This window comes from Brachyhypopomus gauderio, chromosome 5 (assembly GCF_052324685.1).
Source record: "Brachyhypopomus gauderio isolate BG-103 chromosome 5, BGAUD_0.2, whole genome shotgun sequence".
Classification (NCBI taxonomy): Eukaryota; Metazoa; Chordata; class Actinopteri; order Gymnotiformes; family Hypopomidae; genus Brachyhypopomus; species Brachyhypopomus gauderio.
The window spans coordinates 22223032-22246992 of record NC_135215.1 but is presented as its reverse complement, the minus strand read 5'-3'; the positions used below and the strand labels follow the sequence as shown (position 1 = coordinate 22246992).

At 39.4% G+C, this 23961-nt stretch overlaps 1 protein-coding gene and 1 long non-coding RNA gene across 4 annotated transcripts in view; both read left to right on the top strand.

Moving 5' to 3' along the window:
• tmem181 (transmembrane protein 181) overlaps window positions 1–23961 on the top strand; it is a 58942-nt gene that overhangs the window by 14179 nt on the left and 20802 nt on the right. For 2 of the 3 annotated variants that reach the window (XM_077006501.1, XM_077006505.1), the window contains exons 4-8: window positions 801–891; window positions 6994–7109; window positions 7964–8092; window positions 8198–8278; window positions 10669–10768. In XM_077006501.1, coding sequence (XP_076862616.1) covers window positions 801–891; window positions 6994–7109; window positions 7964–8092; window positions 8198–8278; window positions 10669–10768 — 517 coding nt within the window. The remainder of the gene's footprint in view (window positions 1–800; window positions 892–6993; window positions 7110–7963; window positions 8093–8197; window positions 8279–10668; window positions 10769–23961) is intronic. The other variant, XM_077006502.1, reaches the window with a different exon arrangement.
• LOC143514841 (uncharacterized) lies at window positions 16932–20156 on the top strand. Its single transcript, XR_013130964.1, has 3 exons — window positions 16932–19730; window positions 19932–19979; window positions 20079–20156. It is a non-coding gene; the product is annotated as an uncharacterized LOC143514841 (long non-coding RNA).

The following is a 23961-nucleotide window of genomic DNA, read 5'->3' as shown; positions in this document are numbered from 1 at the left end:
AAATATAAAAATTAAAGTAGCAAGCAGTTACAGTAGATGAAAACTTGATATCCTGTCACACTGTTTACTTGTTAATAGCTCTGCATAAATGTAACCAAATGCATACCTTTCAATTGTCTGAATTTTTTCTTACTATTAAATGCAACTGTAATCCCACATCATCTTACTAATAACCTTATAACTGATGCAAACCGTGTTATATCACTGTTCTACTTGCTACCAGTCACTAAGTGAGAAGGATAGAAACTAAGAGTCTCATCACTTGAGCTCCGATTAAAACAGTAGAAACATAATTTGATAATGTTTACAAGATGTTCTTTCTGGCAAAAAAAAAAAATCTGAAGTTAGCTTATTCTCCAACTTGAGACTGCTGAGTTTTAAGTTTATCTTAAAACTCAGCAGACAAATTTAGACTCTTAAAAGGAGCTTTTTTTCCATGATATTTGAATATACTAAAGCCAGAAATCACTGATATGACGGTGAACAGTGCTAAAATGTGATTTTAAATGCCATATTACTAGATGCTTACTAGAAGGCAGGTAGCCTGCCCAACCCATCCCCTCCCCACTGTGTTCTCAAAATGATAGCAATGGAAAGCACACGTGTGAGTGCATGGATGTTAGCATTTCGACGCAAAAGTCATTAATTGAACAATTAAACTCCAACGAATCACCACCACGATGTGTGTTGGGTAAAGGAATACAATGACACTGCTGTAAGAAACTGTCATCCATAAATAGTTTTAGGTACAGTTTCTCATAGGTTATGATGCCATTCACCCCATTTTATTGCTTTTTAAGTTGGGACCTTTTAACCTGGACTCACCGCCACTGTCCAATTATAATCAACAGCTGTGGCTCACATGTATCCTACAAATGGCTCAAAACAAGGGTAAGACAGTATTTTATCTCTGCTCTCCTTCTGTGATGGTAACAGCTTTTACCATATTTTTTTTGACCAAAAGCCATATTTTAATGTGTGTTTAAATTGTCATTTATTTGAGTTTTTTTTTTACCCAGTCTGACACACTCGGCCAAAACTACTTGCAAACTTTGTCAATTTAATGTCCCTAGTGGGAGAGCAAAACCTTTAATATCATTAACTTGATATGACACCTTACAGTTGTCACTCAACCGAGCATGTGACTGCTAACACAATAAAAGTAAACCAGCAAACTGTTCAGACCACATTTCACTGATAGCAGCAGTTGTCAGAAAATGGTCATGTCCATGAATCATGTCTAGTGTGATGGTATTTATAGAACTAAAGAATTGATTGTGGTATGGATATTAAAAATGTATGTTACTGTATTTTCCGGTCTATAAGCCGCTACTTTTTCCCCCATGCTTTGAGCGATGCAGCTTATATTGAGATGCGGCTTTTCTGTAGATTTTTCTTCACCCGTCAGGGGGCGGAGCAGAAAGTGAATCAGGTGGTAGGTCAAAGTTGTAAATCAAAGAAGAAAGTGCTCAATTTCATTTGCGTTGTGCCAAATTCCGAGTCCCCTCGTTTGCACACGCATAAAGATTCTACAGATGATATTAGGGAGCTACAGTGACTATAACTTGGTTCATTGAGCACTCTAGTTTTGTCCTAACTAGATATTTAGACATAATACTGCTGTAATACTACGAAGTCGTGGTCAGAGGTGAACTTCGGTATAGCCAGTGAGTATTTTATTAAAAATAATAAACACCTTTGAGCCAGTGTGGCTTTGGACATAGGTAATGCCGTGCCGTTTGCTGTGATAGATAATTAAAGTCTAGCTCTTATTTATGCATAGAAACATAAATCGACAATATAATCTGTAGCGTCTTTATGCGCGGATAAACGAGGGGAGTCGGAATTCGACACCAGCTGAAAGCTAAAACTGTCGCACATGAAATGCTACAAGCACCGTTCAGTTAAATGTACAGAGACTGAAAAGTCAGTCGTAAAGCAGTTTTCGTCATTAAGCGTGACCCTAGATTGAGACGCTTTGATCGTAAATACAGTATAGAAAAAACGAACAATGTTCTCGTGCGTGTGTACAGCGTGAGAAGGGCTGTGGTGGAGGCTGCGCTGCCTCAGCTTATCGTACACAACACTCCACTGTGCTGCCACTGCTCCTCTACACACCACGCAAAATTTAAAAAAGTTGGTCATAACTTCGGTCCGTCGTTAACCAGACCCGTCATTAAGCATGGACTGACTGTCAGTTCAGTAGATATATATGCGGCTTATAGTCTGGTGTGGCTTATATAACATTTTCCATTAAAAATAAAAAACTTTGTAGGTGCGGCTTATATTGAGGTACGCTCTATAGTCCCGAAAGTACGGTATTTTAATTTACTGCCGTTTTTGTGGGAAAAATTATTCTGAAAATAATTCAAGGTCTATATTTTATGTAGAGGTGTCTTCAACTAAGGATTTTCATAGTCGAATCTGATTCGTCAGATTTTCCCTTTAGTCGACTAATAGTCGAATCAGGGGTTTTTTTCTAGAGCGCCTTAAACGGGATCCCGTTCTCATTCAGGACTTTTTTCCACTTCAAAGGAAAAACCTGATAATAAACATGGTAGGTTGGCTTTATTCAGCTTTTATTAATTTATTTATTTACTTATTTATTTTTTTATGAAACGTTAGGGAACATTCAAGGTGCTTTCAAGTCCACAAATAAATAACCGTAAGGCTTACGTATGGCATCGTGAAAATATTCCATTAAAAATTTGTTGTCGTTGGGATACATCTGATGCGCCAGTATACTAATCTGGAGTTTATCCCCTCAGATTTTTAAAAAGAACCATGTAATTGGTATTTATACTAATAGTCCTTGTCGCCTTTCAAACAGCGGTATGTCGGCAAAACTAACCATATGGTCAGGCGTCAGATCCACATTATGCTGTATCTGCTTAGCCAACCACTCCACCTCAAAAATGCTCTTTTTGGGGTTCATTAACAGAGCTACACACAATGCAAAACGCATGTTACCGTGGTTATGGAAAACAAACGTTCGAGCTTTTTATGAACAATTTCAGAAGCCAACAGATTCTGTTTCCTACCAGCCCCACCCACCCCTCAGTGCATGAACTATTTGTATGACTATTTCTAAAGTACGGTCTGATTTTTTTCAATTTTACTTTGAATTGCATTTTCAGAAATTGTTCTAACTCCACAACCGTGAGGCCACATTAATGGTATCACCCTGAATCGCCACACTAACGACATCACCGTCGGATATTAAAGGGTTAGCCTCCTCCAACACCCCGTCTAACTGCTCCAGTATGATTATGAAAAAATCCACAAAACTATCAATGTTACGGATCAGAGCGGTCAGCACATCCTGTAACATATTAGAATACGTCAGTTATTAGAGAAATAATGCAGGTCATCCATAGGAATAGTGAGATTATTGAGTAATGTAGTTTACATTTTAAAAAGACAAAGCATACAACTAATGAAAATAAAACTGTCTTGTCTAGAATTAACATAAGAATCTTCTTACCGTTAGTGAGGTTGGAGGCGATAGTGGCATTGTAGAAAAAAGTTGCGTTTCTCTCCTGATTTTTTTTTATTTTTTATTTTTTTGGAAAATGTGTCGTAAGAGTTGGCACCCCCAACACCGTTTGAGATGCCACTCCCCCAAATTAATCTTGTATCTGATTGAAGCATATGTGTAACCTAAAATATCGCTTTAATTTACTATACTTGATATTTGCTCTGTGCTTATCCACTACCAGGGTCACACACACACACACAACTTCAAAAGACAATGGAGAGGGGGCAAATGTTTTAGGGGGGCACTCTCAGGATGTACATGGGGCAATAAAATGGTGGATGAAGGGGTGGGGCAATAAAGTTTTATTGGGGGTCATAAATCTACTTTTCGACAAGCAAACCCCATCTTATATATGGTGTGTCTTCTTATGGTCCGACAGAGATGTAGACTGTGGGGGAAAAATCCTCTAATTTTTCGCTTCACTGTTTTCAACAAGCTAATGCTTAGTGCTAGTTTCAGCTCAGCTCTGCTGCTTTGTGAGTTACGCTGGTGATGGGATTCCCACATTTGTTGATGGGCAGAGGCGAACATGAGTGGGAGCTATAGCCTATCGTTTAACTTTTAAAATACAAACTCAAAAGAAAATGGTGGATATTTTTCCAATGACAAAAAATCCTCACCCATAAAAAATTATGCTGTTGTATCACCTGTCGCCACTGGCGAGTGAAATAACTATATTACTCGCAAATTAATATTTATGGTCGCAGTTTGTCGCAGTCTGGAGCCCTGGCATGTGCCTGTCTTCAAGATAAAAGACGAGTACAAAATTAAGAGTAGCCTATTAATTGTTTTTTACAAGCTGTCCGTGACCCATCCAGAACGTGTTCGCGACCCACCAGTTGAGGATTACTGCCCTACACGATGCTGAGGAAACACTACAGTACTTAAATGCTCTAATACTGTTTATCATCTAATATTTCGGTGATATTTTGTATGAATTCTCGTATGCACAATTGTTTGTTTATACTCACAAATGAGTTCTTTGTAGATCTTCATAGCTGTTGTTCATTATAACTTCTGGTTCAACGCTGTACCCAAAAAGCTGGACATAAACTCCAGCCAAAGTAAGCCTTTTCTTTTCTGTGATATTCAAAAGTATACACGGTCAAAATATCAACTAGCAAAATAATCCATGACCGCTTCAGTTTCGCCAGTCAATCGCATTCTGGAGAGCGTAACTTATCTTGCCTTAGCCTACCTTAGGTTAGCATGTTTACAATCCAACTGGCTTGTTGTTTCTTGTCCGAGAATACCATCCACCACTCATGGCAAGTGAAGTGTTTTTTCAGCTTCAAGTGAAATATTGATTAGAATAGCTATCAATCACTTCGAAGGCGTCAGCTGGTTACTGTCGAGGCTTCATGGCTGACCCACTATGCAATTTTTTGCAATGAAGTGAGCAAGTAAATAAAGGTATTTACCAACATTTTCTCTACTGTTTGAGTGTGATATTGAAGCTTTGTTTGTAAATGAATTTTAGGTGACAACATGGTCATCTTGCATCGAAAACCTGTGTTTTAAACGGACATTTAGAGACCCACGTGGTCCACGTGTTTTCAACAATTTCAAAGCCGATTGACAATTTCTCGCGATCGGCTGCGTGTAGACAGCTAAAGATCGGTATGTATGTAGACGGAATAGAAAATTTTCAATTTATCTGGTTTGATTCAAAAGTTTTCAATGCAGGGGTGTCAAATATGCGGGCCAGAACCGGCCAGACAGGGGGTTCAGTCCAGCCCGCAGAATAAACCTGCATTATTAAAAAAGAATAAATCCATTTATTTAAAATTTGCAGTTCCTATATTGTCCGCTAGGGGTGTGTTGGTCAGATCTATCGCTTTACCCGCTTTTTCTGTTGACCTTGGTACCCTCTTAAGTGAAATGTTTTTGTCAAAAAAACAGAAGTGGACACAATGTCGGATAAAAAAAAAATAGAAAGTTCATGTGTTCAGAATAGCTTCCCAGATGTAGAAAATGTCACTGATTTCCGTCTTTATGGGGGGGGGGGGGGGGGGGTGGCAAACGAAAGTTGTTGAGCGGGGGGGGGGTTGAACGTAACACTCAAATGGGTGGTGAACGTAACACTCGTCTGAAAATAAATTCTCCGTTTTAAAATATAGTCTCCCGTTAAAATTTTTTTGGCATTTGGGTCCGTATCCAGTTAATCAGGAATGCGATTGGGTCCGGACAGGACGGCGTTCGGGTCCGGATCCGGACCGCGGTCCGCCATTTGGTGATACCTGCTCTAAGACATACTCAAGTATGACTTGAATTGCACCACTGGGGTGCTATTCCAGAAAATCTAGAATTTCTCCTACATATTTTCACAAAATTGGACTATTGGACATATGATTGTATACAGAATTTCTAGCAACTTTGTAATTACATGTGCTTTACAAAAATGCACAAATCTTTCACTATTTTCAAATATGTATAATTTGTACTTTTCATAGTAGTCTCAGCATTTTCAATCCAACACCTTAAATCACACCTTGTAATTCTCAGAAGACTGAAATGCTAAGATCAATAAATTAATATAAATCCTAAGATTTTCACAAATTATTTTTTTATATGCATCACAATGCTACCATCATAACACATCAAATTAATATTTCAATAACTTCACCATAGTGTGTCTGTTTTGAAAATTGACATTCACATGACCGTTGTGGTGACATGCAAAGTGTGAGCCAAATCTGTGGCTCACAAATGGCTCTACAGTGAATATTTTCATTTTCCATGCTGAGCAGTGCAGGGAGGAATAGAGAACTCCTAAGCCACGCACACTGGGCATTCTCACACACGCAGAGTGCCCCCCTCATCCACTCCCCTCACACTCCCCCATCCTTCTAACACTTAACAACCCATGGTCTGTCTCCCCCTCTCTCTATTTCACATGCACACTCAAAAATACCTCCCTATTGGTTTCACATACAAACTAACCCTAGCCATACCTACCCATACTTCTACGAGTAACACACACTCTCTGACACACATGCCTACCTGTAGGTTTCTCTCATTGACTAACGTGTACAGATATTTAGCGTCTTTTTCCCCATACACACTCACACACAGGACTATCTCTATGCTTCATATACACACTTCTCTAGCCATATCCAACACATCATCTGATATTTAGCTTCTTTTTTCCATACACACACACACGCACAAAGCGAATCTCAGCATGGTTTAGTGGTTTAGTTCTATGATCTGAATCATTTTGCCATTACAATGTTTTGTCCTTTTGGCCCTTTGTGAATCATAAGCTGATTTAAATGGACACTGACGCTTAAGAGCATGTTTCATGTATTCAAATCAAAGGTTAATTACTCAAAACACTGCTCATTTCCTATATTGTCCCTGGGCCTTTAGGGGTTCCTTGGAACCCCTTGCATGATTGAACCCGCATATATTTTATATTATCTTCATTACATTGGTATGTTTCTTTTCCTCAGAAGAAGAGTTCACAAAGAAGTTTGATATTAATGTGGAATTGAAAGGTGTGATACTTGAAGCCAGCACCATCAGTAATGATGTGCACCATAAATCACGTATTCTGCATTGTGCACCAGTAAGTATTTTATGTCCTTTAATACATCTCTTCCATAGTTTTGTAATTAATATTTTCTAATGGATTTGCTCCTGAAAAGCACAAGGTAATTTAGATTATGCTATTTTTTTAAACTAAAATGTGTAAAATAACTCTTACTGTGCTGCATAATAATGCAATCAATGTAAACCCTTAACTGTCTGCTATAAATGTGAATATACTGTGCCACCATTTTCACTTAGTCTTATTTTAAAAAATGTAATTTCAACATCGTACAAAATATCTTATTTCTACCTAACATCTTAATTCATTTTATTACAGAAAATTCCAAACATTTCATACCATGCTAGGCCATGTACTGATTATTATCGTGTGTATTTTGCCAATGGATCTATGATAAGATACAATATTTCCCTGTGTTGCATGTTATATCTTAGACATTTTAATGCATTTTGTGTGTGTAATTACACTACTCTTTTGATTAGGTAACAGAAATGATTCAGATACAAGAGTTTAAATCCAGATATATCCACTTAGTATTTTAAACTGTCTCTTTGAATTCTACATAAGAACACTTCACTATACATCACATGATGGAGCATGGAAAGACTACCGAGCAACATTTTATCTGATCTAACTATGTAAAGAAGATAACACGCAATCTTGGTATAAATTCTATCCCAGTTCCCCTGGTTTTCAGTTTTCTTTCTTTAGTCTTATGACTTTATACTATGTCTTTGTTATGGGATTTCATTTATTCTTACTATGAATCACAATAAGATCTTGACATCTTTCACTGAACTGAGTCCTGTATGTTTCTTTTAATGTAAATGTAACACATTTACATTTGCACATTTACATTTAATTCTCCGTAGCCTCAACAGTTGTGTGATGAGATCATCATTGTGCACCTGGGTTACCTGAACTACACAAAGTATCAAATCAATGTTAGCCTGAAGGATCTGGAGAGCATTTCGCAAAATATTCAAAATGTCACATTTGTGGTGAGTTTTAATTGCCAATCAGTGCAAAAGGAAATACATATTTTTGGAAATTACACATTGTCATACCTTTTGATCTTTTTTGTACTCTGTATTAATCTCTGACAGATCAAGACGTACAACCCTACATTCTCCCAGGTGGAGATCTGGTTCCGGTTTGTGTTTGTGGTCGTAACTTTCACAGTGACCGTAAGTATAAAAGATTACTTTAAGTCTATGATTCTAAATGGTTGGTCGGTCGTTCTGGGCTATGCCATGTAGCATATCAAAGAAGAGCAGAATTATCTCAGAAATCAATTGACGTAATACCTCAAAAAATTAAAAAGCTGTTTCATTTTTAATGTGTTCATTGAAAATGTGCTTAAAGAGCTCTGTATTCAGCACCAGCAGTGGCGTGCACAGATATTTTGGGGGGCAAGTGCTCGGGGGGAGGGGGGGGCACTTTTTAGCGCACTTCATTATAAAAAAATATTACAAGCACATGTTGAATGAAATTTGACTTTTATTAGTAACATTCTCTAAACGTGAGTTTTCAATGGAAAAAAGTCACACCGCCAACTGATAAAATCCATATCCAATATTAACTATATACAGTCATGTCCTTCAGTTAACTTCTGTTTACCCTCCACTGTCTGCAGGCCTTGTTGCATATATTTTGCAATTAGTAAATCAATATAGGCCTACAATTAAGACAGTAAAAAGACCAAAAAGTATGAGAAGGAGTTATAGGCTACTGAGTGTTTTCATTACATGAATGCAGATTGGCATTTTTCACAGGTAATGGGGAACTTCCCGTTTCTTCTTTCACAAATGAATGTGTTAATTTATGTTGCCTAACAAAACCTATACAACAGAAGACGTTCAGCTTAACACATAGATTTGCAAACTCTACCTTAATTATTTGTATGTGGTCGTCCTCACGTTATCTATCATTGATTTGGGCTAGAGCAGGCGTACTCAACTAAGTTTGTCCGCGGTCCAATTTTGGCAGATACCTGTGACCTGAGGTCCGGGGGGGGTTGTGGTGTTTTGTCTGAAACGATATGTGGTAGAAAAAACCCTCAAAACAGGGGAATGAACATTTACCTGACCAATTTTAATGTTGCTATGTGTTTCAGGTTTGAAAAGTGCTGGAATTTAGGTTAAAGTAATTTAAAATGCTTGAAATTGTAACTACTTGGTTTCACAACAAATATCTGTCTGACTGAATAGTTCTCTTGTATTAGGTTAACAAATACGAGCCTCTTGTAATTCCAGGACGAAACATGAGAACGTGAAGATGTGAAGATTGGGCGTTTTTAAAATAAACAACCATTAAATAATGTGATAAAAATCGAATTATTTCGAGTATATGTATAAATATTTAACTTAATTATGTTTAACATGCTGGGAAATATTGAAATGGACCTTGAAAGTGACGTACAAGTGCTTGAACTCCACCTTATAAAGGTGCATGAACCCTGAAAACGTGACTTTGTTCATTGCGCTGAAGCGCGGCACGCGCGAAGTTACAAAATTCGAGAGGTGCACGACCTCGCGAACCGACAGCGCGCGAGGCACTCGCGCACACGCGGAGCCTCAGTGATTACGTTATTTTTGCCGCGCGGACCCTCGCGCCGCTCGCGAAGCGTCAACCAGGCTTGTAGCCCGGGAGGGGGTGGCAAACGTAACACTCGTGACGGAGTGTTTTTTCAATAGCCCTGAAATAAATGTTACGGTTTTGTTTTGGTCCATATCCAGTTAATCAGGAATGAGATTGGGTCCGGACAGGACTGCGTTCGGGTCCGGATCCGGACCGCGGTCCGCCAGTTGAGTACCCCTGGGCTAGAGCGACTAGTTTATCAGGTGACCAGTCGGCTAAAAATGCTTAGTAGTTTGGTGCTGTGAGACATTTTACTGCACAACAAAATGATTTCACGTTGGGCTTAGAGGGCAAACGGTAGATTTGAATTTGGTAGATGTGTATGTGACCTGGCTGGTGGGGACGGGAGAAGAAGTCTATCTGTGACCGTGTGTGCTGTGCTGAAGACGCTTCCTTCACCTCACTGAACTGCTGCTGCAGCGCATCTCGTGTTAAAGGAAGTTAAAGGAAGAGAGGTCGGGTGTGTGCGAGGTGGTGGCTCATTTCAGGGCATTGTTTTTAATCGTTCAGGTTTTCTAAAGATCATTTTAAACCGACCTCAGTAACATGTTAATAATAATAATTTTTTTTTTAAACCGAAGTTTCAAAAGGGCAGTTTCGTTGATAAAGGGCAGAGTTGGTGGTGCTTTAGCACCACCTGATGTCTATGTGTGCACGCCACTGAGCACCAGGGTCAGCACATTGGACACATCAAACTTTGAGTTGTTGCAACTTTTGTGTTCATAATCTTTGAACCACAAGAGATATTGCAAATGTCTTTTTTTTTCTCTCTCTCTGCAAAAAGGCTGCAATCAATTCCTGAGACAATTCTGGTCTTCTTTGATGACAACATTCCCACTGGAAAAAGCAATATTATTGTTAGACTTATACTGCAGGTACCTGTAAGCATTTTTTTAGTTACTAAAATATCTCATGAATTTCATTCTTAATTTTGTAGTGCATGTTTGCCCATTCCCTGAGGAAATTTTCAATGAGGGATTGGGGGATTGAGCAGAAGTGGATGTCTATTCTGTTGCCTTTACTTTTGCTGTACAATGGTAAGTGTCCCTGTACAATAATAATAATCTTTATTTGTATAGCACCTTTCATACATACATGCAACTCAAAGTGCTTTACAGAATAACAGGGTACCCGCGGGTCCTTAAAAAGTCTTAAAATGTCTTAAATTTAGTTTTCCATATTCAAGGCCTAAAAATGTCTTAAAATGTCTGGAATTTTATGAGGGGAGGCCTTAAATTATTATAAGTGTGTGTTGTTCAGTTGTTCTGGCGCGATGTGAACTTTGCCGAATCTAGCGCTAGGACCATGCAGAAAATAACCGCTCCAGGGTCCTAGTGCTAGATTCCTAGCGCTGGAGTGTACGGCCTCAACAACGTCAACAATTTTCGTTCGCCAACACTGAACTCGCTGTAGGTGAGAAATAGAGCTCTTTGGAAGAGCAGATAGAACAGCGTTACAATAATCTAGCCTTGATGTGATAAATGCATGGACAAGTTTTTCACTGCCAGCAGGAGAGAGCATATCTCCGACCTTAGCAACGTTTCGAAAATACAGTCCCTGACAAGTTCTGTCACTTATCCATGTTGTGGAAACAAAAGCTTATAACCTGATTGGTTTTAGAAATGACTCGTATGAAAGCTGAAACCAGTGTTAATTTTGAATGAAAATTTTAGATTTAGTTTTAGTCTTAGTCTTTTGACTAAAATGTCATTTAGTTTTAGTCATAATTTTGTCATTGGATTTGTTTTTAGTCTTAGTTTAGTTTTAGTCGACTAATTATCATTAGAATTTAGTCGACTAATTATCATTAGAATTTAGTCGACTAAAATATAAATGGTGTAATAGTCATTATATACACTTGCACAAAATGAAACAAACATTTATTAACCAGTTACAGAATATTATTGTTTGTATGTGCAATACATACAAAAGCAAATTTCCAAACAACTTCATTGACCTGAACTTAGTTATTGAGCATAACAATAACAAAACATTGATGACCGGTAGGAGTTTATGAACAATGCATCTTGCATACTATAAAAAACTGGGTGCCATAAAATCAATGCCATAGCCCGCAAATGTCGTTTCATTTGTCGTATTTTTCCCGACATCATTGTGCCACATGTTTACACACCATCTCTTTTTCTCAAAGTCAAAGGAGAAATGTGTCCATATATCGCCGCTCATCTTTCTCCCTGCTGACATTGTCGAATTAACTTCGAGTTAACTTCGAATTGAATTTCATGAGTGACCACAGTTCACAGGCTGGTACGGTCTTCCCGGGTTGTGTGCGATGTGAAGACGTTAGTACTGATTGGACGGTTACCCGGTGTGTCCCGCCTCTCCATGTACGCTACGGTTGGATATCTTCTTAACTCATCCCTACCTTTCACAAAACTAAATCAGATCTGATTGAATGTCATCGCTGGCCAATATTTCCATCTCGTTTTTATTCGTTGACGAAAATGTCCATTAATTTTGTCATCATTTTTATCCCTTCGTATAGTTTTTATTTAGTTATCGTCTCGTTTTCGTCATGAAAAAAGGTTCGTTGATGAAAACTATGGTGAAAATTATTCGTCAACAAAATTAACACTGGCTGAAACCCTCCCAAATGAGATTTAATTTTACAAAAATAAATTTGCTTTACTACAGAAATATTGATCATTTAATGAACACAGAAAGGTCAGATTTTGGCAAGACAAAAGTTTTGTCGCCCACAGAAAGTAAGGTGAAAATCAAACAAATAATTCACTTCATATACAAATATATGCTTCATAACACAGGTGAATGAAGTTGTGGTGCTATTAGGGCCATATTTAATATTTTGTGTGACAGAGGATTGTCAGTCATCCATGTCTGTATATCACCTATGCAGTCAAACAGTGAGCAAATTGATTTTAGGGCTTTAGGTCCTAGAGAAATGTAGTTGAGTGTCATCTGCATATTGATGATAACTAATACCATGTTTGTTAATGATATGTGGTAACGGAAGCATATGTAGGTTGAACAGTAACGGCCCAAAAATTGATCCTTGGGGGACGCCACAAGTTAGTTTTTGATGTATGGAGGAAGAGGTACCTAATGCAACATAGTTATCATGCCCAGTTAGATACGATCTAAACCAGTCTAAGACTCAGACTACAGAGCTGGGTAGCCCTTAGTGGCTATCAAGAAGTATTTCATGATCAACAGTGTCAAAAGCAGCACTTAAATCTAGCAGAAAAAGGACGGAGAGTTTGCCTGCATCCTTATTCAATCTCAGGTCATTTACTACCTTAACTAGTGCTGAAATCTGAAACCAGACTGAAAAGTGTAATTTATCTGTTTTACTTTGACATAATCATTCAATTGGATTGACAACTTTTTCAATGATTTTGCTAAGAAAGGAAAGGTTAGATATAGGTTGATATTTATTGAGAACTGTGGGATCAAGATTTCTGTTCTTTAATAGTGGTTTAACCATAGCAGTTTTAAGAATATTAAGATAAGAGCCTTTTATTATCCCACATGGGGAAATTGTGGTGTTACAGCAGCTTAGAGAGCATACAAAAAGGAGTTAAGGAATTGTCCCAGTTGCAGAGACTGATTAACAATCTTTAGAACTTCATTAACTAATGAGTTCAGAATCTGCTTGAAAAAGCATGTTGGTAAAGGGTCCAGTTCACATGTACAGGATTTTAGTGATGAAATCACATCAAGTAGTGTTACCATGTCAACATCTTGGAAATAAGACATATTAAAGTTAGACTGAGTAACTGATATAAGGGTTGATAGTCTATCAGTGCTTGTTGCTATGTTGCAGTTTCAGGGAAGACACAGGGTTTACTAGCTGATCTATACTTCTCAACAGGGCAGCTGGGTTATTATTGGATGAATCGATTAAGGTAGAGAAGTAGTTTTTCCTTGCTGATTTCACTTCACTGTTGTAATTCTGCAATGTTGTTTTATAAATATCAAAATGTACTTGCAATTTTGACCTTCGCCAATGTCTCTCAGCCTGCCTACAGTCTTGCCTAAATTTTATAATGGATGGAGTGTTTCTCCAGGGCGTCTTAATTTTACCAGAGATAATTTTAATTACCTTTGGTGCCACAGCATCAATACAGTTCCTAACTCTGTGTGTAAATGTTTCAACTAACTCATTCCCATTTTCTGAGAGAGAAGGGAGGGGCTGTATCATGTCTGTGAAGGCCACGGCACTGCCAGCACTGAGAACGCTTGGTTATTGTGTGCTTTTCACTGAGTGTTCTAGTAGATAATGACATATTGAAAAATACACCAAAATGATCAGAGATTGCAACATCAGTAATTTCAGTATTATTAACCTCTATGCGTTTAGAAATGATCAAATCTAAAATGTGGCCGTGCTTATGAGTTGGGCTTGATACATGCTGTATGAGATCAAGAGTTAAGCATCCTCATGAATTCTGAAGTGATTGGATTTGTGGATATATTCACATGAATATTAAAATCCCCAGCAATTAAAACATAATCAAAATCAATTAAAATCCTAGAAAGCATTTCTGCAAAATCATCAAGCAAATCTGTATGTAGTCTGGGAGGATGATGGATAACAATCAAAAGAACTGAATAAGTATTGTTGAGTTGTACTGCCAGATATTCAAACGTAGGATGTTCCCCTACTGCGATCTGCTTACAGCAGAATGCTTTTTGGTAAAAACATGCAACAACACCACCTCTCTTATTTACTCTAGAGCAGGGGTCTCCAACCTTTTTGGAACTGGGAGCTACTTCTTGGATACCAGTTATTGCGGAGGGCTACCAGATGTTGACGGGGGGGGGGGGATTGGCGAACGAAAGTTGCGTGTGCGAGTGTCAATTGCTAAGCGGGAAGACCGCTAGCAACCGCGGACAATCTATAATAGTAGCAAAAACATAAACGATGCAGCGCTTCGCACTATAGTGAGCAATTTTTTAAACAAGCCCGCGGGCGACTCATGACGTGGGTGACCCCTGGATTATTCAATATTGACGGCAGCCTAACTTTTTGATTGGCAGCTAATTGAGCAATAGAACACGAGAGGGAGTGTGTTAATTCATTGGCCCTTTGGCGAGCTACTCGGAAAGGGGTGGCGAGCTACTGGTAGCTCGCGAGCGACGTGTTGGAGACCCCTGCTCTAGAGACATTAAAATAGTTAGTCGGGAGGCGAAGCTTCATTTAGCACTATTGCTGCATTGCTATCAAGCCAAGTCTCTGTTGGAAAAAGAAAGTCCAGACAATAATCTTCAATTAATTTAGCTATTATAAAAAACTTGTTTGTGAGTGAGCGGACATTTAGTAAGGAGACTTTGAAGACTTGATGTGTTTGATCAGCATAGCTTACATCACTTGTGCATTTCACTGGAATTTTGTTTGTAATAATGTTTTGTATTACTATGTTTTCTTCTGATTACATTTTAATTTTGATTCTGAGAGCCATGCCACTGGCTATTTAAAAGAACTGGAATGAAATACTGACTAGGAGCATGGATTCCAGTGTGTCAGACCTGAGAATTCACTGAGTGTGCAGGAGAAGTAGGTGAGTTCCTACAAGATTGCAGACTGTAGTGTTGCAGAACCTCATCAATCTCCTGGAGTTTACCTCTGAGACTGTGGACAGATTCTCTGACAGGAGATGGTGAGCTCCTGTGACTGACATTACTGACATTACTGCTGGTGGTTGGGTGTAAGTTCTGCATGTGAGTGATTCCATACATTAGATCAGGGATGTCAAAGTCAAATACACCGAGGGCCAAAAAACCAAATTTGCTACAAGCCGAGGGCCGGACTGGTTCAATATTTATTAAAATATATTGAAATGATTGCACATAGCCTATTGAACCAAGACCTAACACAGTGTATATTATTTAATGCTTAAATGAATAAAGCAATATTTTCTTATGGATCTGTCAGTAATTTCAAGTGAAAACATTTTTCAACAGGCAAACGTATAAAAGCAAACTTCCTTCAAAGAAAAATCACATGTCCTGTACATTAAATGAATAAAGCAATATTTTGTTATGGCTCTGTCAGTAACTTCTTGTCTTTGTGTGTTTCTGAGACATTTGATAGTGCCTTCTTAGATTATATTCTTTCATTACAGCCAAACTTTCTCCACACAGAACACACACAGGTTTACCTTTTACCTCCGTGAACATGTACTCTGCCTCCCACCTAGCTTGAAACCCGTTCTCAGTGTCCACCTTACGTTTAGTCATTTTTGAGCAAGGGGATAGCTGAACGTTGATGTCTGCTCTGACTGCTGATTTAGGTTTATACTTTCGCTAGTGACCATAGTGCGCGACTCCGAATTGTAATATTGCTTTGTGTTGCAGGTTTGAAAAGTGCTGGAATTAGGGCTAAAGTACTTGAAAATGCTTGAAATTGTAACTACTTCGTTTCACAACAAATATCTGTCTGACTGAACAGTTCACTTGTATTACGTTAACAAATACGAGCCTCTTGTAATTCCAGGACGAAACATGAGAGAACGTGAAGACGTTAAGATTGGGCATTTTGAAAATAAACAACCATTAAATAATGTGATAAAAAGCTAATTTTTTCGAACCATATCGAGTATATGTGTAAATATTTAACTTAATTAAAATATTAACTTAATATTTAAATTAAATTTAACGAGCTGGGAAATATTGAAATGGACCTTTAAAATGACGTACAAGTGCTTTAATTCCACCTTGTAAAGGTGAATGAACCCTGCAAACATGACTTTGTTCATTGCGCTGCCCTCGCGCACGGGCAGAGCCACTGCAATTACGCCATTTTCGCCGCGCGGACCCTCGCGACGCGTCGCGCTGCAGTGACTTCGTGGGCTATGGTGCGGGTGTTTTTCAAAAAAATTGCGATTGAAGTTGCGGTGTATTTGCTTTTTTGTGAGTACATTACAATAGGGAGTAATTGGAGCTTACCAATAGCTCAAGCTGGTGCGTCTCATGTGCATTATATTTGTAATTTACCTTGATGTTTCTTCAAGTTCAAAGGTGAATTTTTGAAGGCCGATATTTCACACGCTTTAGAGTCCCACCAGGATTTCGCGGGCCTTTTTTGTGATTGTTGCGGGCTAAAATGTTTGATGTTGCGGGTGTTTTTCAAAAAAATTGCGATGGAAGTTGCGGTGTGTTTTTGCTTTTTTGTGAATACATTACAATAGGGAGTAAATGTTGTATGGTTTCCTCTATTTAGTAGTACATTTTAATTATCTATTTACCTATTTATTCAGGGTTGCCAACTTTTCAAGATTGCTTGGAGTGAGATTTGAACCTGGAGGGGTTAGCGAACGTAAGTTGTTACCGGGCAGCCTGTAAAATGGACACAAATTAAGTATTATATCGAGATCAATCGCCAGTGGTTGGCGCCAGAGCGAACTAGTAACTCATAGATATGGATCAGAGATAAATAAACTTTATCTCTGACTTTAAACTTTATCTCAGTTTAAAGTTTAAACTTTATCTCAGACCCTCGCAGCTTGCGTGCGCCGCAGTGACTTCGCGGGCTACCGTTGCATTGTGGGGAATGTAGTGTTTGTGCGTGCAAAACACCATCGGGCGGCTGTGGCCTGCGGGCCGGTTCTAATAGTAATTAAATATCATCCAGGGGCCATAGATAATCAATTCGCGGGCCGGTTTTGACACATGTGCATTAGATTATTCACAAGCATTTGAGTCCCAGCCTTGTTAGGGTGAAACCGATCAGGTTTAAAAAGCTCAGGACACCTCCAATAGATGTTGAAATAGTCAATGAAGTTTACCTTCCGATGTGCAGAGGCTGTAGTGAGCCAGCAGTATGGTAAAGTGGCCACTGCCCCAATGTGCAGTTGGTATCTGTCCAGAAATGAATACTTCACACTGGGAAAACTCCAGAATGTCGAGCAGATGGTTAAAATCCTGTTTCAGAATCTCAGATTGTTTGTAAACATCGCTAGAGCCGACATGCACGATCAGTCTTTCCATAGCTGGATGATCATGCAATATGCATGGAATCATGGGTATCACTTCACAGACAGTAACACGAGGAAAGCAAAAGGCCTTTATACTGGTGCTCCATACATCTCTGATGACGGAGCCCCCTATCAGCTCAGTTTTGGGCTGTGGAGGTGTTCCTCATCTCCTCCTTTCACCGTTAATGCCTCGAACGGCTAACATGTTAGCGTCCCGAAGGCTAGCATGGTTAGCATCCCGTTGGCTAACCCTATTAGCATGCTTATTAGTTAGCCGTTGACTGGCAAGGTTTGCAAGCTGATGGTTGGGACGCGTGTGGCCGCACTGACGGCAAAAACTCTTAGCATGCTTGTTAGCATGCTGCCGGCTAGCACGATCGGCAGCCTGATGGTTAGTCCGCGTGTGGCCAGAGTTATTTGGATGCTGTTGCTTAGCAGCCAGACTGGAGTTGGTTCTCTGATGCAGATTGAGGTGTGCTTGATGTCCTGGAGAGGGAGGCAGTATGTTGTGGTGAGACTGCTCGATTTCTGCTACTCCAGTTTAGGCAAGAGCTTCATATCTGTTATCTAAAAGAATGTTCTGTTCTGGAGATGGCTTCTTGCCACCGCTGCTGTGCTGGTTTCTGCTACGTTCCTTCCCCCGAACAAGAGTCCAGCCCTTATCATTGTTGTTGTTAACAGGATTGGGAGTTGAGGTCAAGATCAGCTTAGGCGTTGCCCCCAGTACATCTCAGCGACAATGCAGAGAGATGTCTCTTTCTTTGCCAGTCGCTGGAATGGTTTTATCAGCAGTTTGCGTGCGAAGAATCGAGTCCAGATATTCTTCATCCTCCCTTATAGAGTGTAATGTATGGATTCTTTCCTGAAGTTCCGCAACCCTCTGAGACAGATTGATACACTCACAGCAAATAGATGACGTGGAAGCATGAGCCATAATCGAAACAATATCAAAAGCAAAGGCCACACAAGGCTCAAATATCCAATTTAAAATTCCAAAATGCAAAATGAACGTCCAAGAAGTTCTGGCAGGTATTTCACAGCTGGGACCAATATCTGCCGCCGATAGAAACAGTGCACAAAAACCATTCATTCATAAGGTTGGGGCGCAGAAAACAGCTCACTCGCAGTGTCGAACTGTTAGAATGTGAAAAATGCTAAACGATCCTTTTATAGATGAATAAAAAAGCTTACCAAGTGAAGTAATGAGTAATGAATCCCTTGAACTTGTAAAAATTACTGAAAAAATGAAATAACTACAGAACAAGCAGAGCTAGCAGAAAAGCGCCTGAACAGCACGAAAGCAGTAAGTACAATGGTAAGCATGTCATGATGAAGCAGATTTTCACTTTTCAGCTTTTTTCTGTTTGCTTCTTATGCTTTAGTTATTCACAACGTTAGGGCTGGATAGTGGCCAGGTCACTATGTGATGCTGGTGGAGTTAAACGTTTCCTGGCTCACTCCTCCAAAACACCCCAAAGTGGCTCAATAATATTTAGATCTGGTGATTGTGCAGGGCATGGGAGACTTCACTTTCATGTTCATCAAACCAATCATTCACCGGTCTTGCTGTGTGCATTGTCATCCTGATACATGGCACCCCCTTCTGGATACAATGTTTGAACCATTGGATGCACATGGTCACCCAGAATGGTTCAGTAGTCCTTGGCAGTGACATGCCCATCTAGTATTGGACCAAGGGAATGGCATGATATGGCAGGCCAAACCATCATTGATCCTCCCCCATGCTTTATTCTAGGCATGCAACAGTCTGGGTGAAGCGCTTCTTTGGGGCTTCTACACACCGTTACTCTCCTGGATGTGGGGAAAACAGGAAGGTGTACTCATCACAAAACAATACATGTTTCACATTGTCCACAGATTTTTCCCAAGATCTGCACTCCGTGCACCATTGAAACTGACGTTTGGCATTGGTTACGAGTGACCAAAGATTTGGCTATAGCAGCCTGGCTGTGTATATTGACCCTGTGGAGCTCCCAATGGACAGTTTTGGTGGAAACAGGAGAGTTGAGTTGCATTAGAGGTAATTCTGCCGTGATTTGGGCAGCCGTGGTTTTATGTTTTTTGGATACAACCCGGGTTAGCACCCAAAAATCCTTTTCAGACAGCTTCCTCTTGCATACACAGTCCTGTTGGATGTGGTTTGTCCTTGGTGGTATGCTGACATTACCCTTGATACCTTGATATCTTGAAACATCACAAAAACTTGCTTTCTTGATCACAGATGCGCCAGCAAGATGTGCACCAACAATTTGTCCTTTTTTAAACTCTGGTATGTCACCCATAATGTTGTGTGCAATTTAATATTTTGAGCAAAACCATGCTCTTACCCTGCTAATTGAACCTTCACACTCTGCTCTTATTTATGCAGATGCAGTTAATGAAGATTGGCTACTAGGCTGGTCCAATTTCTCCATGAAACCTCCCACACTAAAATGACAGGTTTCAGTTTCATTGTACAACCCCTGTATATTTACTGGGTATTTACTTTAAAAATAAAAATAAAATAAAGCCAACACTTAAACAACACAATGTAACTCCACATCAACCACACTGAAACTAGCCTGTTCAGTTTGTAAGCAACTCTGATTGTGAATCATTTTCACCTGCAAATGGAACAGACAACAAGTAGAAATGAGGGGCAATTAGCAAGACACCCCCTTTAAAGGAGTGGTTCTGCAGGTGGTGACCACAGACCTTTTCTCTGTTCTCATCCGTTCTGGCTGATGTTTTGGTCACTTTGGCATTTTGTCAGTTCTCTCACCATAGACTTAGAACGATGCGGTGTCTACAATCCACAGAAGTTGCTCAGGTAGTGCAGCTGATCCAGGATTGCACATCAATGCGAGCTGTGGCAAGAAGGTTTGCTGTGTCTGTCAGTAATATCCAGAGCATGGAGCAGTACACTAGGAGACATGGAGGGGGCTGTAGGAGGGCAGCAACCCAGAGGCAGGACGACTAATTCCTCCTTTGTGCATGGAGGAACAGGAGGAGCAGTGCCAGAGCCCTGTAAAATGACCTCCAGCAGGCCACTAATATCCATGTTTCTGCTCAAACTGTCAAACACACTTAATGAGGGTGGTATGAGGGCCCGACGTCCACAAGTGGGGCTTGTGCTTACAGCCCAACACCATGCAGGGCGATTGGCATTTGCCAGAGAACACCAAGATTGGCAGATTCGCCACTGGCGCCTGTGCACTTCACAGATGAGAGCAGGTTCACACTGAGCACATGTCTGGAGACGCCATGGAGAATGTTCTGCTGCCTGCAACATTTACCAAACTGGTCAAGCTGGAAGTAGGTCAGTAATGGTGTGGGGAGGCATTTCTTTGGAGTGCCGCACAGACCTCCATGTGCTAGCCAGAGGTACCCTGACTGCCATTAGGTACCGGGATGAGATCCTCAGACCCATTGTGAGACCATGTGCTGATGCAGTGGGCCCTGGTTTCCTGGGCCCTGGAATCAGCCTGTTATTTGATTTTCCACTTTTGGAATGATTTTTTTTATTTTATTTTGAGTATGATTCCAAATCCAGACCTTCATATAATATTATAATATAATATTTATTTCTTAGGTAGTTTTTCCTTGCCACTGTCACCCTTGGCTTGGACTCAGAAACTTGTAAGGCTGCACTTGTAAAAAGCACTATATAAATAAATTTGATTTACATTGATCATTTTTATTTATTTTTTTTATTTTTTATTAATTTTAACATTTTATAACATTGAACAGTCTGAGCTTACAAAAAAGGGTGGGGGGGGGGGGGGGGTATACACAAGCTTTTTTAAGCAGGTCTTGTGTCTTTGCCACACTAGTCTATCATCTCTATCATAGTCTATCATATGGTTTTGAAAAAAGGACAGACGCTTTCAGTTGTGCAGTGCACATGTTGCAGTAAATACCACTGTCCATTCTGCACACCTGAAGTGTACCGTCTTAATGAAAAAAGTAATTTTTATTAAAGGTAAAAAAATGAAGTAGTACATGTTTAAGAAATGTACTGTACTTTATTATGTTGGCAATCACAGATCATTATTCCTGTCCACTTTTACGTTTTCTTGTAAACTTAAAAAAGCGTGTATTGTGTTATTTAAATAACATTTAAAGAACATTTTGATCTTTAAACGGTAAAAGTCTTAAATGTGAATTTATTGTATTTATATTTCCTGGTCGCAAAACGTAAGCGACACGTAGGAGGAGTTGGATTAGATGCAGCTCCGCCCGCCTCCTAGACCAACCAAAAGAAACTATGGACTGTGGGAGGAGTTGGATCTAGATCCAGCTCCACCCCGTGGACTTTTGCTTCTGCAGCTACGGGTACTTGATAATAAGGCCATTTCAAAGTGTAACTTGTTGGCTTTTAGAAACACTAAAAGAAACTTTAAAAACATTGTGGAAACAAAGTAAACGTTACTTTTATTGAGCAAGCACAGGGGAAAAAAATTAACATATTAATTATCTTAAAGCTCCTGTGTCCTAATATCACATGATTGCACTATATCCAAAACTGTACTTGTTGCAAAGAAGTAATAAACAAAACTTTGGTGTGGAAAAACTTTTGGTGTGGATTTGAGGGAAAAAAAAAGTACAATTCCTTTCCTTCTGGTGCAAGATTCTCCATATATCAAATAATTGAAAATCTTGGCATATTTCCTTCGTGGCCTCTCTCATCTTATTAAAAATATTCTTAGTCAATGCTAGTAGGGGTTTCACCTACTACTCCTTTAAAGTTGATATAATTTGTTTTACCTTAATTATTAATCAGTCCCATTAATTTAGAATCAAGTCTCGTATTATAATTATACCAGAACTTTTAGTTATCAACAAAAGGTAATTAATGGTTTGGTATCTGAAGGATTTAACTGAATTCTTTGGAGGTTTTGGCAACAACAACTTTTGAATTACATCAACACAGACAATTTGGTAAAAATAAATGATACATTTATTTAAAACCAACTATTCTATTAACCTATTAATTCTATTATTCTATTAACTATTCTATTAACAACTATTAACCACTCACCATCTGGATGTATTTCTTTTAACTGAGACCTGGCTGAAACCAGGTGACAACAGTGCTTTCTCCGAGCTCCTCCCACCTGGTTACACTTATCTGAGTGCACCGCGAGTATCTGGCCGTGGAGGCGGGCTTGCTGTTGTCTTTAATTATAAACTTACCTGCCGCCCGCTGCCTCATAAAAACTATAGCAGCTTTGAACTACAGCTGTTTGTGGTGGAATCTGCACACCCCATGTTGTGCGGAGTTTTGTATCGTCCACCAAAATATAACAAGACTTTTATTGATGAACTTTCAGAGCTGTTAGCTGAACTAATGCCAAAATTTGACAGTTTGCTTTTATGTGGTGATTTTAATATTCATGTTTGCTGTCCTGGTGACCATTTAGCAGAAGAGTTTCAAAGGCTATTGAATTCTTTTAATCTGTCACAGTCAGTGTCAGGAACCACACACAGCCATGGCCACACATTGGATCTAATAATCTCTCATGGTCTTTCTGTATCCATCACAGAGATTCTGCATACTTGTATTTCAGACCACTTCCCCATTTTATTTAAATTTTCCGCACCTCCAGTAGCAAGGTTTACTACCTCAGCACGTCTCCGCCGCCTCTACACTCCTTCCACTGCAGGACAGTTTGCTGCTGCCTTTAGAAGCTCTGCTCTGTACTCTGTGGAAAGTCCAGATTCATCTCTCCATCCGGAAGAATTTATTACATCACCTGCACAGAGATCATGGATTCTATTGCTCCTCAGAAACAGGCTTTAACAAAAATAAAACCAGATCCCTGGCTTAATGATACTACCCGGGCCAACGCTGCAGGAAGGCTGAAAGTAGATGGAAAAAGTACAGGATTTGTGTGTCCCAGAGTATGTTAAGAGACTGTCTTAGTGAATATCAAGATGCAGTTAAACGGGCCAAATCTCAGTATCTCTCTAATTTAATTTCCACCAGTAGTGACCGGCCAAGGGTTTTATTCAGTACCATTCAGTCTGTAATTAATCCCTCCATTGATGTTCTGAAAACGGCTACACAGTCTACCTGTGATGATTTTCTTAAACATTTTTTAAACAAAATAGACTCCATTAGGCAGAACATTGCTAGTACACATAATGCTGTACAAGTGCATCAATATGTTTTTCCAATAACATCTGCTGTTTTTAACCAGTTTGAGCTGATATCGCTACCCCATCTCACTGAAGTGGTTCAACAAATGAAATCCACAAACTGTCCTCTG